Source organism: Cololabis saira, chromosome 16, assembly GCF_033807715.1.
Source record: "Cololabis saira isolate AMF1-May2022 chromosome 16, fColSai1.1, whole genome shotgun sequence".
Lineage (NCBI taxonomy): Eukaryota > Metazoa > Chordata > Actinopteri > Beloniformes > Belonidae > Cololabis > Cololabis saira.
The window spans coordinates 14,405,984-14,420,933 of record NC_084602.1 but is presented as its reverse complement, the minus strand read 5'-3'; the positions used below and the strand labels follow the sequence as shown (position 1 = coordinate 14,420,933).

At 40.3% G+C, this 14,950-nt stretch overlaps 2 protein-coding genes across 2 annotated transcripts in view; one reads left to right on the top strand and one right to left on the bottom strand.

The window, feature by feature from the left end:
• plpp2a (phospholipid phosphatase 2a) overlaps nt 1–8,102 on the top strand; it is a 31,337-nt gene extending 23,235 nt beyond the window's left edge. The window contains exons 4-6 of the mRNA XM_061743684.1: nt 4,630–4,687; nt 5,488–5,664; nt 7,068–8,102. Of these exons, the coding sequence (XP_061599668.1) occupies nt 4,630–4,687; nt 5,488–5,664; nt 7,068–7,217 (385 nt within the window). The 3' untranslated portion in view covers nt 7,218–8,102. The remainder of the gene's footprint in view (nt 1–4,629; nt 4,688–5,487; nt 5,665–7,067) is intronic.
• An 874-nt stretch (nt 8,103–8,976) lies between these two features.
• LOC133462925 (TLE family member 5-like) overlaps nt 8,977–14,950 on the bottom strand; it is a 14,285-nt gene continuing 8,311 nt past the window's right edge. The window contains exon 7 of the mRNA XM_061744454.1: nt 8,977–13,514. Coding sequence (XP_061600438.1) covers nt 13,275–13,514 — 240 coding nt within the window. The 3' untranslated portion in view covers nt 8,977–13,274. The remainder of the gene's footprint in view (nt 13,515–14,950) is intronic.

The window sequence follows — 14,950 nt, the reverse complement described above, 5'->3', positions numbered from 1 at the left end:
CAGGCCATTAGTTCACTCCAAGAATGAAATCCATATGAACAACTTCAAAATGGATAGGTCCTTTCGGGACACTGACCTTTTTTAGGCCTCATATTGCCTTGCATGTTGTATCTGCAACATGTCGGAAAGCTCCTACTAAAAAAATTTTTTAAAGGGTATTTAGTATTTAATCCTCATGATGTATCATATGTACCCTTACATACTCCCACTCCCTCCTGTTGAGCCATATAAACTCCCTATGGCTCAACTTAGCCACCAGGGGGAACAACTTCCTTGGAAGCACTATTTCGCATGCCAACAGGAGTGGGGGTTACGTGTCATCAGACCCCCTCCTTGTTGACTTCTCCCTGGAAGGGTCAGGCTGCCAGATTCAGGCTCCCCAGAGTGGCCCTCCCACTTCTTGACCTTCGCACCCTGGCAAGTCTGCAGGTCTGACTCAATGATTCTCTAGGGTTGGATATCTATGTCCCTCAGAGATCCCCCCCTCCCATCACCAGATTAGATGGGGCAAAACCTTTTAAACTCTGTCTCCCACCGTAGATTAGACTACAGAATTTCTCATTGATTAACGTTCTTACTTCAACCCAAGTAGGTTATGGTCTTATTAAAGTATCACCACACAAAAACTGTCAGTGCAGCAACTCTCCTGCAACGTAAACAGTAGTCTTCAGTGAACTTATATATATATATTGTATGTATAAACAATAATTCACAGTCACAAAACGTCGGACTGAAAGGAGGCATTCTATCAAATAATGCCTTCTCAACTGTTGTTGAGCTCTATTTTCCCCAAATCAAAAGAAACGCTAGAAAATTGTCAGAAAATTGTCAGAAAATTGTCTCCAGATAAATCATGAGTACTTATAAAAGTCTTCAGGAGATTCCTAATCTTCTGTTTGCATGCTGCAACGCAAATGCATGCTCTCTATGAAAAACTCATAGAAGTCTTAAGAAAATTGTGGGATAAATTCCCATGCGTAAACTACACATAGACAAAAACCCACTAACATTAAACACTCACTTCAGATCATCTGCATGTGGGTTTGTGTATCAGTGCAAATGTGTAAATTACTTCTCCTCAAACTACACTAACCAAGCTCAATTGGTGCATTTCAAATTAACTCACAACCTAGATGGTAGCAACACTGATCACAAATGTACACATTTTCAGTGTGAATAGCTAATATGCACTCAGAGTTCTTCTTTTCTAAAAAGATTGTACAACGGGTTTGTTTCTCCTGCATACAATCCGAGTTAAATACAGTATTACAAAAGTAATCTGCAAATTAAATGATGAATTAACCCAATTTAAAACTTCTATGATTCTATGCCCTCATTCAGGGCTTAGAATGATAGAACAAACTATATTTCTCCATTTGTACGTCTCCTCCAAAAGGAGAGCTCACTTCTCAGCCTGCAGCCGCTCGTAAAGCGGAGCATGCTTTCACACACACACAGACAAACAGCTTCAGCCGTTTGTATTATTTTAACAAAACCTTCAACAGAGAAGCTCATACGAATTTAAACTTTTTACCTCTTAACATATTATCTTATAATATCCAAACATATTCTAACATGTTTCTTCTATTCAACCCCTAACTAATATGTTGTGCTACAGGCAGACCCAAACAGCCCCTCCTCTCTCTATTGGAGGCTGCATCTCCAAGCACCATAAAATCTGCTCAAAGCAGATCACGATCTGAATGAGGACTTTTACGTATCTCACCTTTCTGTCTTTATTCAATTTTTCATTTTAATGCACAACTATGTCAATAGAATCATATTTCTTTTTCTCTTAAAATGACAGAAACTTTCAGCTGTTTACAACGTGTCATTAATACACACACACACAGAGAGTCACACACAGACACAGACTTCCTCATGCTGCAGCCTGCAGCAGCCCCCACTTCTCCCAAAATCCATCCTCTCCTCACAAGTTCGCAATTTTCTTGTCTTTTCTTCTAGTCTTAAATTAGTCCATTTACTTCTTTTTAAGTTCCCTATATTATTATTTTGCAAGATTTGTCTCCATTTTCTTAAGTTTGAGGACGTCTCCCCATCAATTAAGCATCTTTTGAGATTCTTTAAGCATAAATTTCAGCTTAACCACGCCTCTGCTATTTTTCGTCAGTTATTTTCTTTCTTAAGTTTCTCTCAGGACACAGGTTTCCTTTTTTAACAGTTTGGTTTTAGCCTGATCTTTAGTGAACAATTTAAATTTTTCCCCTCAATTTTGGAAACCCCAAACATTGAACAGACATAAACATCAGACAAACATTAGACAAACATTAGACAAACATAAAACACAACCATTAAAAATCATTTCCAAGAAACCTCTCCTCGTTATTCTGTACTTTTAAAGTCCTCTGACTTCAAAAGCCGGTCCCCGACCGAGTTAGATGTTGGTCTTACGCACTGCTCTTTAGGCAGTATTTTTAGAGGCCCCTATGCCTCATAAAAATCAGGTCCCCGACCCGCCGCCAAACACCGTTTTCGCTAACCTCTTGTTAGTATACACAGAAATTTCACTCAAAAGAGGTCTCTCACCTAGTCTCCTAGTGCCCTTCCCTGGCTCGGAAATCTCGTCGTCTGGACTCTGGAACAGCACAGATCAATCTGGGCCCCGTTCCTGAAGTCAGAACGCTGTCGACAGATTTTGATGGCCCCTTTTGATCGTACGCCATGCCAATCGTCAGAGCTTGAGATCCCGGGTTTCGGCACCAAAATGTTAGGTTAAAAAGTCATCACAATATTAATAACTTTAGAAAAAGACACCGGAGACTGTCAGAAATGATTTTCAATGGCCTTCTGCAGAAGGTTGGAGAGGAATCCTGAGAAGCTTTAGGCAACACAGCCCTTCTCTTAGCTCGTCAGAACTTCTCTCAACTGGCTCTCTGCAGAGCTGGCGCTTTTATTAAGCAAAGGATGACAGGAATGACCATATTTGGAACAGTGAATGTATAGATGGACGATTGACAAAAACAGATGGTCACACACATGACTTTTCTTAGTATGAAGAAACAAACAGACATCCTTAAAACACAAAGAGTCAAGAGGTCAACTAAAACAGGACCCTCTGTTGGAGGTTTGAACAGATGGTTTTTAAAGACACTGGGTTATTTACAAACCAGAAGTCACCAGGCCAATCTTCATGGGGGTCTCGTGTTATCAGATGGTCCAACTAAACCTAGCTAACCTTTAAGTCAGCTTAACGTAAACTCTGTAAGGCTTTGCACAGATGTGTCTAAAGACACTGCTCAGCTGTTGACAAAGCCATAAATACCTAAATACCATCAGGGAATGGCCTGGCTGTAACTTCTGTTAACAATTGTAAACTTGTGAAAAACGCAGCAGTCAACTTCTCTGAGCTTACCTAATTAAACCTATTCTGATAGTTTTATTTTTTCATAATGACAATCTTAATTCAAAAGAGTTGATTAACCTCACAGTTTTAATATTTTTTCAGGCGTAAAAGTAACCGTTAAGATCCCCAACCTGAGTTCAGTTTATCCAAATAACGCCTGTTAAGAAATTTGACCCGATGTTTTCGGAGATGAGAAGAGCCGCCGGTCCGGGGCGCAGCAGCAGCAGCCGGAGTACAGACGTGATCGCCAGGTCAACCTGCGCCGTCGTCCCAGGGGAGAAACCTGCAGCTCTGTTGAGAATTACCGCTGGCTGAAATAAATCATTTAGGAAGATAAATGTTGAAATCTAACAGTTGTAGCTACGCCTGTTAAGAAATTTGCTCCGAAAATTTCGAGATTTCTGCCTGCCAGCTCCGGAGCTGATTCATGGTTCCGCGTTAAATCGACGCAGAGCCTACGGCGTAGGGTACGTAACCTACGCCGTAGGCTCTGCGTTGGTGTAACGCGGAACCATAAATCAGCCTTTATTCTGCCGTGATCTTCGGCAAACGGGCAAACTAGTGATTATGTACATTCACTGAGTGAATATTATGAAAGTAAAATATATATTTCTCGCTAGAAATGTAATCAAAACTCATTTTTATGCAGAAACTAACTCAAAATATTGATTTTATTCACTAAAAAATAAGAAATGTCCGCCATGTTTTTTTTTTGGATTCAGTCCGCAAATGACGACAAAAAGCATTCTGGGAAATGTTTTTGTCCCTGGATCAGCTAGTCAGCATCGGACATCCCTACATCCGTAGGGACAGATTCATAGCCACTACACTACTTTTCGTCACTACCCCTAGGTGGAAAGAGGAATTGGGACACCATTACCCTCATGGGAACGCGCAAAATGTAGGGGTAGGGATGAAAACGAGGAGTAGTGGGAGTATTGGGACAGGGCCATAGTCTCTTCTCATCCTGGATTTATGTGAGTGGGGGAATCACATAATGACATAAAAACATGATCAAATCACATATCAGTACGCTTCACTTTAGACCAGGGGGTCGTAGTCCAGTGGCTAAAGAGGTGGGTTTGGGTCTGGAGGACACAGGTGCCCCAGAATGGCAACCAAGATTAACCACCTTGGGCCCCTGAGCAAGGATACTTAACCCTAATTGCTCCATGGTGTGTGTGTCTCAGATGTAAGTCGCTGGGATAAAAGTGTCTGCTAAATGACAATATGACAGCTATATTGTTTTTCTTTTTGCTCCTCAGGTTGTCCTTTTACTCTGGCCACTCGTCATTCGGGATGTACTGCATGCTGTTTCTGTCGGTGAGTGTTGGGCCCTCGACGCTGTAAAACCGCGTGCTGCTGTAAAACCACTGTTTACCAAAAACACACACGAGCGAGTCAAAACAGGGGGAGGCGGTCAAGACGGACGTACGGCTCCACTTTAAAAACACCATTGTTGTAAAACTATACTTTATACAATGGCCGGAAGGCAACAGATCTGACGATTTAATCCCGGATATTCTTTGAGCTGCTGAAGCATCTGCTTCATTAACAAGATTTTAGATTTGCTAAAGCGTTGAGTGTTAAATTAGACGGACACTCTCACAACAGACTGTATATGTGATGTTACACACTTTTCAAACTGAAATGACTTACCCAAAATAGATGGAGTCCATCTTCACAAGTATAAGGGTTATATGTTTAATCTTGTTCTCAAAAAAAGCTTAGACACAGGGGAGAAACAGGGGAGACAGAATCCAGATGTGTGTTACTGTGTCAATTCTGAGTAAATTCTTTTGGAATTCAGTAGAAAAATTCCAGCTTAAAAAAACACATTATTTTGAGCAGAAACCATACTTTGAATCATATGAAAGCAGCACATTTCATTTTTGAAAGCTTATTTCTGAGTTTCTCCCTCATTCTGACATGCTGCATAATGGGCCGTGCATGTATTGGGTGGGCATGGATTGTCTGTATACCCAAAAGTAACTTGCAGCCCCCTCTGCAGGGGGACGTGGTACATAGGAGCTATTATAGTCTTTATTGTTGTCCCTTCAAAAGCTGATTTATTCTTTTTAAATAAGTTGCCAGACCTCAAATCTATGCTTCCATGTGCGCAGCTCTACATCCACGCCAGAATGCAAGGGAAGTGGACAAGGCTGGTCCGACCCACCATCCAGTTCTTCTTGGTGGCGTTCTCCCTCTACGTGGCGTACACCCGGGTCTCCGACTACAAGCACCACTGGAGCGACGTCTTGGTGGGGCTGCTGCAAGGAGCGCTCATCGCTGTGCTCACTGTGAGTTAATTTCCTGGTCCTGGTGTTTCAGAGCTCAAGCATGTACGATGGTCACGCAGATGTGAAGTCGGGGTTTATCTCAGGGCTCTGGAATGTAAATCATGTTCCTGTTCGAGATCTTTCCTTGCTCTCCCAAATTAAGCAATTCAGACTTAAGCGTGGGATGTTTTTAGGCATCCCACTCGTCCAAAAGGTACAAGCAAAGGTAGATTTTGGTAGGTGATTTTAAATCAGCTGAAGGAAAAGCGGTGAATGGCTCTTTGTGTCCCTTTCCTGGCCTGGTGAAGCTGCTCAGGGTGCACCTGTTTTCTGCTGGTGCAGAAAATGGATGGATGAGTGAATCCTCAGGGAGAAATGTCCCAAAACAGGCAATAAACACATAGTTAATAATGTTTGATGCACCTTGGGTTACATGTACTGCTAGATCAAGGGTCGGCAACCCGCGGCTCTAGAGCCGCATGCGGCTCTTTAGGGCCACCCTAGTGGCTCCTGGAGCTTTTTCAAAAATGTTTGACCTTTTTTTACCCCTTTTTTTTCTTCTTTTTTTATTTTTTTCTTCTTTTTTTCTTCCTTTTTAATCTCGACATTTTGACTTTTTTTCTCAAAATTTTGACTTTTTTTCTCAACATTTCAACTTTTTTCTCTACATTTCAACTTTTTTTTCGCCTTTATTCTAAGGCTTATACAAATCTTTCCATTTTTGCGGCTCCAGACATATTTGTTTTTTGTGTTTTTGGTCCAATATGGCTCTTTCAACATTTTGGGTTGCCGACCCCTGTGCTAGATAAAACAGCGTGTTGGGGACAACGGGATCTTGCAAATTAGTCCTTTACATGGGCTTCTTTTGTCCCTTATCAGTTACTGTACCTCACTGGCAGGAGATTCCAGACCTGGCCTAAACTTCATAATCGAGTTTTGACATTGAATATGGCTAGTGTTGTCCAAAGGGCCAAAGAAAATGATGAATTGAGCCAAAGAATGGTGGACAGTTTAGGCAGCCACTCTCTCCTTGAGTCAATGCCGTTTGGAAGATGTAGAAGATTTAGAAGATGTCTTACAATGTTTCCACTTGGTTACTTTTATACTGGTTAACTGATAATAGACAATTAAACCACATTTTGCTTTTGAGTTGAAAAATCCACCTGGATGAAAAATTGGCTGGCAAACATGTAACTTCTTGTACATCTGAGATACGAATGATTCATTTGAGCAACTTTCTGCATTTAAACAAGACATCTAAAACCTCTCCGACCTGTTGGATCAGTGCATTTAAAAAGAAGGTTCGGTGATGTCATGCTGCAAAATTCCTTCTTTTATTAGTTTTTGTTAAGTAGCTTATCAGCTTGCATTTTCGTTGACTTTAAATGTTCTGAGCTGCCGTTTTTCCTTTCGTCTGTTCCAAGGTCCGATACGCGTCCGATTTCTTCAAGCAGCGGCCTCCCCGCTGCACGCAGCCGGAGGAGCCAGAGGTCGAACGCCTTGAACGCAAACCAGGTCCGCAGCCTGTGGACTCGCAGCAGGGGAACCACTACAACTGCTCCGGACCCATATGAACACTTGCCTCCGCAGCTTTTACCAACCTGGGCTCCCTGGCACCATCTCCGTTATCCCAAAATGTGCAACAGAAAGAGGGAGATGGAGAGGTGCCACCGAGACGTCTTCCTAACAAATTTCCTGCTATGAAAACTTGGATTCCCAGTACCTGTTGGAACAGAAACTCCGTGCCTGTTTTATTGTGCGGTTGGTTGTGTTGCAAAAATAAGTCTGAGTGACGTGTGTGGTTCTGTGCAACAGTATGCAATGACTATGTAAATATGAATGGTTTGTTTTTTTTGTTTATACTCTTTATGGTCTCGTGCTCGACAAGTGAGAAGTGTCGGATGTGTGTGGAACGGCGCGTTTTGAGGTTGAAACGGAAAAAGACAGACCTGTGTGTCCTTGAGCGGAGCGCTGAAACCTTGTGAGCTGAATGTTTTCCACATCGGAACATTCGGATGAAACTATTTTATCTACACTGGAGCTAGATTGTATCTGCATGTCCCCGACACTTTAATTCTTCTCTGCAGATATTTTGCCACACAAACATGTGCACGAGTAACGATGAATAGCTTTTTTTCTTTTTTGTTTTTAAATCCCGTTTATAACTACTGTATCTAATAAATTTTGTATCATTTTAAGAATGTGTAACCACTAACTTTGTGTAAAGTAAAACCTCTTTTTTTTCACCCTTTTACAGAGTCTGATAATACTGGCCAAGTATTAAGTTACTTTCACTTTTTTCTCCAAGTAAAAACCTACACAGACCTCTTCTTTTTATCTGTAACTTCTGGTAAAACTACATTTCCTTCACATAAATGTTAGCCATCATGTTCACATGTGTGTTTTCTGACTTCAGTAGCCACAAGAAACAAATACAAGTCACTTTTGGTAACTTTCAATGCCAGAATGCTGTCGTCTTTTATTTCCCCTCCTTGGATTGAGCGATTCTCCGCAGGCTTGTTCGGTGTTTCACTGACGCAGGGTTCATGTCTGAACCTGCTGCTGCCTGTTGACAGATTCCTTCCTGCCACTGGACGGGGGCCGACTGAGCCACAAGTGTTCACACGGAGCTAACTAATTGTTTTTCCTTCTTTCATAACTTTGATCCCCATTGCAGAAGGATTATCACGTTAAACATTTGAAAATATTTATAAAAAAAAGGGTGAATCCACTTTTATCACCTTTACCAATAAGTAGTAGTATAGACTGTGTACAATTATCAAAAGGCCGAACCTTTTCAAGCTTTAAATGCAGTACCTGACTGTTTAAGCCAGTAAGCATTTAGTGCGTCTAGCTCAGGGGTCGGCAACCCGCGGCTCTTTAGCGCCGCCCTACTGGCTCCCTGGAGCTTTTTAAAAAATGTTTGACCTTTTTTCTTTTTTTCCAACCCCCTTTTTCCTTTCCTTTATAATCTCGACATTTCGACTTTTCTCGACATTTTGACTTTTTTCTCAACATTTCGACTTTTTTCTCAACATTTCGACTTTTCTCAACATTTACTTTTTTTTTTTTCGAGATTGTACTTCAACATTAATCTCGACATTTTGACTTTTTTCTCAACATTTTGACTTTTTTCTCGACATTTCAACTTTTTTCTCGACATTTCGCCTTTCGCCATTTGCCTTCATTCTAAGGCCTATACAAGACTTTTCATTTTTTGCGGCTCCAGACATATTTGTTTTTTGTGGTCCAATATGGCTCTTTCAACATTTTAGGTTGCCGACCCCTGGTCTAGCTGGACTCCCGTCAAACAAGGAGGACGAGAACAAAAAGTGTCACTTTGATCCATTTTTAATAAGAAAATATTGATTGATTAGGGCAGCTTTAATCTGACAAGGTTACAGTGAAATGTTTACTCATCTGAAAAACAATCAGGTCAAAAGTCCTCATACCACAAGCTTGCATCTAAATGAGCTTGCCAAACCTCCCACTGTACTGCCGGTTCAAAAGAAACCCAAATAAAATTAAAAAAAAAACAAGACATAAAAATGTGTTGGTCTAACTTTAGCTTTGATAACAGCACACATTCATCATGGAAATTCAAAAAGCTCATGCAATATAACAGAGCTGAATTACTTTCCCCCTAACATCTTGTACTGATGATGGGAGTTTGACCGCTACAGGAAATCTACAGAACAACCTACAGATTAATTATTTATTTAAAAAAAAAAAAAAAAAAAATGAGGTTACAGATGAGGGATTTCTGGATGACAACAAATATTAATCATCTTTTTGCGATGTCAAGATACACTATATATTTTAGCTCAGGTGGTCCCCCTGTAGGTGTGGCGGTTAAAGGCAGGGTAAGTGATTTTTGGACATCATCCACAAAGGACATTTTTGTTTCGTGTGACATTTTTCTTTTCTAAACCCTGAACGATCAAAGTGGGCAGCTAGCAGATGGTGAAGAGATATTTACTGGTTAAGAAATCATGTAGAATCGCTTACCCTACCTTTAAGGTCTTAGCAACACAACATACTATCAGGCATACACAAATGATGACTCTTATCATGTCTTTTATTTGTAAGGCACCAGAGAAGCTTCCTTACGGCTAAAAGGTTGATTCATTCTCACGAGTACACAGTTGCTTGCTTACATTGTTTTCTTTTTTTGTCCCAGATATTTTAAAACGTATGCTTATAATCACATTAAACAGCGTTTAGTTTGCACAAAAAAAAAAAAGAAAGGAGATAAAACATTTACAAACCTAAATATGTTACATTTTACAGCCCAATGGGAGAATGAATGAAAGAAAGGGAGGGGATGGGAGGGGCAAAAACACATGGCATACAACATTGTGCCTCTTATTGCAGGCTTGTAATGTATACGCAGACGCACGCACACGCAGGCACGCCTTTCATGACACACAGACATTAAAAAGCAGCTCTGAAACATACAAAAACACTTTAAAAAATATGTATAATGATATATTCATATGTATACAAATTGGCCCTTCACAGCAAACTCACAAGCCGTTCTCATCCAAGTGTTGCTGAGATGGTTTTCTACGGGGAAGCACTTCAGTATGTGGAGCGCAAACTAATTATCTGCTTTCTCAATATATCGAATCAGTCAAATCTCCAAAAAGGGAAACGCGTCACACCCTTCGACGACAATTCAAACGGAAAGAAGGAAAACATAACAGCACTGACACAGAAAAGCTGAAATTAAAATACAGAGAAGCCGTTTAAGCTCGTGTCTCAGACGCAAGAGGTTTTTTTTTTTTTGTTTTGTTTTTTTTTTTACATTCTGGAAATCACTGACAAAACAGGGGGATTAAATCTAAGTCAGGAAAAAAAGAATAATAATAATCATAACAAAAAGACCAACCCAAAACTGAACTACAAAGCAGGTCCAACATATCCTGACTTTACTGGCTTAACTAATCGTGCCAAGCGGCATCACAACACTCGTTATTTACTTGTAGTCAGCCCCCTGATCCCCCATCTAATTTAAATAAACGGACGGTGTTGGCACTAATCACAGCCATGGATCTGCAGCTGCATACTTCTAACCAAAAGGAAAACTAATATTCAACTAATGAGAATTTTTAAGCAGGCTGAAAAAGCAACAGAGCAGCAAAAAAAAGAAAGATACAATGCGAGTGCTTAAAGTAATAAACCAATGAATGTCATAGCTGAATCATAAAGCATGAGTAGATCACATGATTTATAACTGTACGTCGCTCCTCAATCAAGCTCAAAAACACCAAATAAAGGGGTTTTTAGTTGTACAGGTTGTCATTAGTTTTTAACAATTATGTAATATGGATGTTGAGTTAATGTGATTGTAAAAACATACAATATTTTATGCAAATTGCTCTTGTCGCGACAGCAGATCTATATGCGCCCCTGTGGTCAGCGGTGGTATTGCGATAGAGTGGCTTTAATAAAGAGAAGGGATTAGCGCTACTTTCAAACCTTTAAGAGGAGCAAGTTTCAGGTATTCAGCTGAGATTTAGGCAACAGAAGGTTTTCCTACTGCCGAGACCTCGCTCTTAATGATGCTTTTTATAAAAAGTCAAGAGAGATGAGAGACTTTTCAAAGGCAGAAGAGTCTCATTTTGTTTCTTCTTTATATTCTCCAATAGAACCAACTGATCTTGGTGCTTTTACACGTGTTCATGTCTTGGAATTTAACCTTAATGAAACTTAGCCTTCCGATACTCAAAAGCCAGATTTGATCTGAATTGAAGTTAGTTCGCTCGGCCGATCCTGCTTCATAGTATGATGCAAAAGCCTGAATCTTTTTTAAAGGCCTGCCTTGTTGACCGCATGCTAGACCGGAGAGCGCTGGTGCCCTCTGCTGCTAAATCTGCAGACGGTCCTCAATCTCAAAGCCAGATGTGTCCCAGTTCTTCCCAAAACACTAGCAGCAAGCATCATGCACCAAGTTTCTGCACTTGGTAAACAAAAGCTCAGCCTACAGTGGCTTATGCAAATAGAAAACTGCCAAAGAATGTCAATTTAACAATTATTTCAAAAGACAGGTGTCAGAGTAAAAATAAGAAAAAAGCAAAGTGTTTCTCAAAGAGTTTTTAATTAATTTTTTCTGAGGTGTTCATTCTTAAAAAGAACAAATAAATGTGCAGTGAATCAAGGCTGTTCTGACTATGCTTCATTTTTCACTGCTCCATACATCAGCTCTCCAAAACAAGCCCCCAAAAAGTGACACAAACCAATTCCCACACCTCCAACTCGCTGTCTACATCTCCAATTAATGTATTTACATTAAAGAAGGCTAATAAGCCGTATTTAGTCTGTGAAACAAGGAAGAAGGAGAGGGGAGAGTCATGCTCAAAGTACGTTAACGTAAATATGCCACGATCTCCGACGGTAGAAGAAAAGAATATGGGAAAACGGTTTGTGTGTAATCGTTTCAGATATTGTCAGATACTTTTGCTGAGATTCTCTGAAGTGTTAGAGTTATCGCAGAGGCCTGGACTTAGACTAAACTTGGGGAGCACTTTCTGCTGTTTAGAGAACTTTAGCACCTCTCTGTCGAAAAAAAAAAAGTTTATTTAATTCAAAGCCTGAGAACTAAAAAAAAAAAAAAACAGCAAATCAATTTTTAATAGACCCCTAGTATAAACAGAAGAGCTCTGCTTACTAGAAAATAAATGCTACTCCTGCCCAGTTCTGTAGATCCTGTTCAAGTTTAGTCTAAATCTGTAGATTTTTAAACCAAAGCAGCGCCTTTTTTTACAAATGAAGGTGGTCGGGAGGCAATATGGAAAATGTATAAAGAAAAAGGAAAGGAGGAAAAGAAGCGAGGTCTCGTTTCCAGTCACATTCACTTTGACACACACACTCACACGTTTAAAGTCTAAGGATATTCCTGCCAACTAACCAAACATGACAAGTCAAAAATAGAGCTTTCTGGGATTGAATGCACATTAAAAACATTAAACTGAACTTTAGACTAAAGTCAATGTAAGCTCAAATACATCAATGACAAAACTAACCAAATAACTTTAAGCATCAATTTAATTCCGTGGAGAAAAAAAAAACCCAAAGTAATGTGGATATGCACTTAATATTTGAGGTGTTCTTGAAACTGGCTGTGATGGAAACACAGCAGAAACAATGAGATGGAATCAAAAGGGACCCTGAAGAAAAAAAAGAAAGAAAAAAAAGCGGACTAAAGTATAAAATAAATGTGCATGAAATGGCTGCGTGGACAGTAGGCTGCAGTTATAGTTGCTTCGTCAGCTCTTTCCAACTGGGAAAACATTTATCTCGTTTGAGTCCAACAGTGACTTACAAAAAGAAGAGAAACAGAAATCAATTCAAAGTATACAAGCATCAATTGAATCTATTACCACTAACTAATAAGAAAATTAACACTCAGTTTCCACCAGAGTTTGATCCTCTGCACATCCAAAAGTTTCAACTCCATCCTCTCTGCTCATCATGCCTGTGTAATTACTCTTCTACGATATTTTGCAACCAGACTTACATCAATCACGGTTTACAGTTACAGCCTAACCTCTCTTCTTCCGATACTAGGGACACCTCACATCTCCATCCCCCTCCTCCTGACCTCCTCGATGTGCCTGCACTTGTCTAACCTAGTCTGACTTGTCGCCGTCCTCTCCTCTGGGCGCCCTCTCTGCAGCCTCTCTGGCGTTGTCCTCCTTTACTGCCTGCGGCTGGCCGTGAGAGTAGTTGGCCAGGATGGAGGAGAGGGAGAGCAGGCCGGAGCTGGAGGAGACGGCAGGCAGGGAGGGTGGGGTGAGTCCCAGGGGCAGCGGGGTCACCGGCAGGGCCAGGCCCTGCAGCTGGGACAGGTGCTGCACCTGCAGCTGTTGCTGCAAACACACAAACACACATGGCGTTTAGGTGTGAGTAATTAGCATTTGTGGGTGAAGCAATCAATCAATGCCTTTCCAGCAAATAAAGCTTGGCACATAATTTGCTGCTGTGCTTTGGTAATTTACTTGTCCTTGTTTCATATCTGGGTCAATGACGTGACGCCTATATTTTCTGAAAAACAGTTTTGTTTTTAATTCAAAAAAGGTTTAAATGGATAAGAAAATACAATATATATGACCGACCTGTCCCACATATGGACACACTTGAATTTTACAAAAAATACTAGTTATTTGGGATTTTGTTGTTATTTTAAGCGTCAAAATGTCATGTGGTGCGACCGTCCAACCATGACTCTTGTTTTGAAAACTTGTTTTGGAATCACTCTAAATGTTTTTAAATCAATCTTCTGCCCTATCTGGCATGATTTCCGAAATGTCTTGTAGTGTGTAAGATTGCATCACATTTGTATTTATATTTCCATCATAATATACGAACAAAGTTTGACTGATTATGTCCATTTTATGAAATATCATGTGGCACGACCATTAAAAGAAACAACCATTTCTGTATAATACTGAAAACTTGTAAAAAAAAAAAAAAAGATGTCAAGATATTAAGGAAATTAATTTATTTTAATATGAATCATGGTTGCACCACATGACCTTTTTTAAGGCTAGTGCCAATTCATCTTGACAAAAAACTCAAAAAATTGACCTGTTGAAAATCCTTGTTCGTCATTGACCCATCTGCATTTCCTCTACATGTCTGCAAATGATTAATACAGTGGCAGAAATGCTGTCAAAATCTATGATTATTCAACATCTCAAGCTAGAGGACTTCTCATATCTGTCGTACATCCCAATTGTTTTGGACACGTTGCAAGGTCAGTGCTTCCTAACACTCCTCTGACACTTCCTAGACAAGTGTGAGATTATTTGGCCATCTTGCATTTACTGCTCTTTTACTCTGCACTTGCAGAGTCCATTGTGGACTTGCATTCAGGATTATTATCCTGTAGTATAATGTTGTATGGACGCTGTAATGCAAATGTGTGCAATCCTGGTCCCTGAGGGCCTGAGTCCTGCATGTTTTAGATGCTTCCCTGCTTCAGTACACCCTGATACAAATGACTGCGATTAACAGGCTTGTGCAGATCTTGACAGCAAGCTGAGGACGACCATTAATGTGAATCAGGCTGCGTTATAGCAGGAAACATCTAAAACATGCAGGACACCGGTCATAGAGGACAGGGCCTGCCCACCCCTACTATAACAGTAGCGGTAGCTCTATACCAGGGGTGTCAAACTCATTTTGCTTGGCGGGCCGGATTTGACCAATTCTTTTCTCGCGGGCCGCACGCTCAAAATAACAAAAAACGGTGCAAATTCTTTTTTTTACTATTGTTATCTAATCCAATATCAGTTTAGTTAAT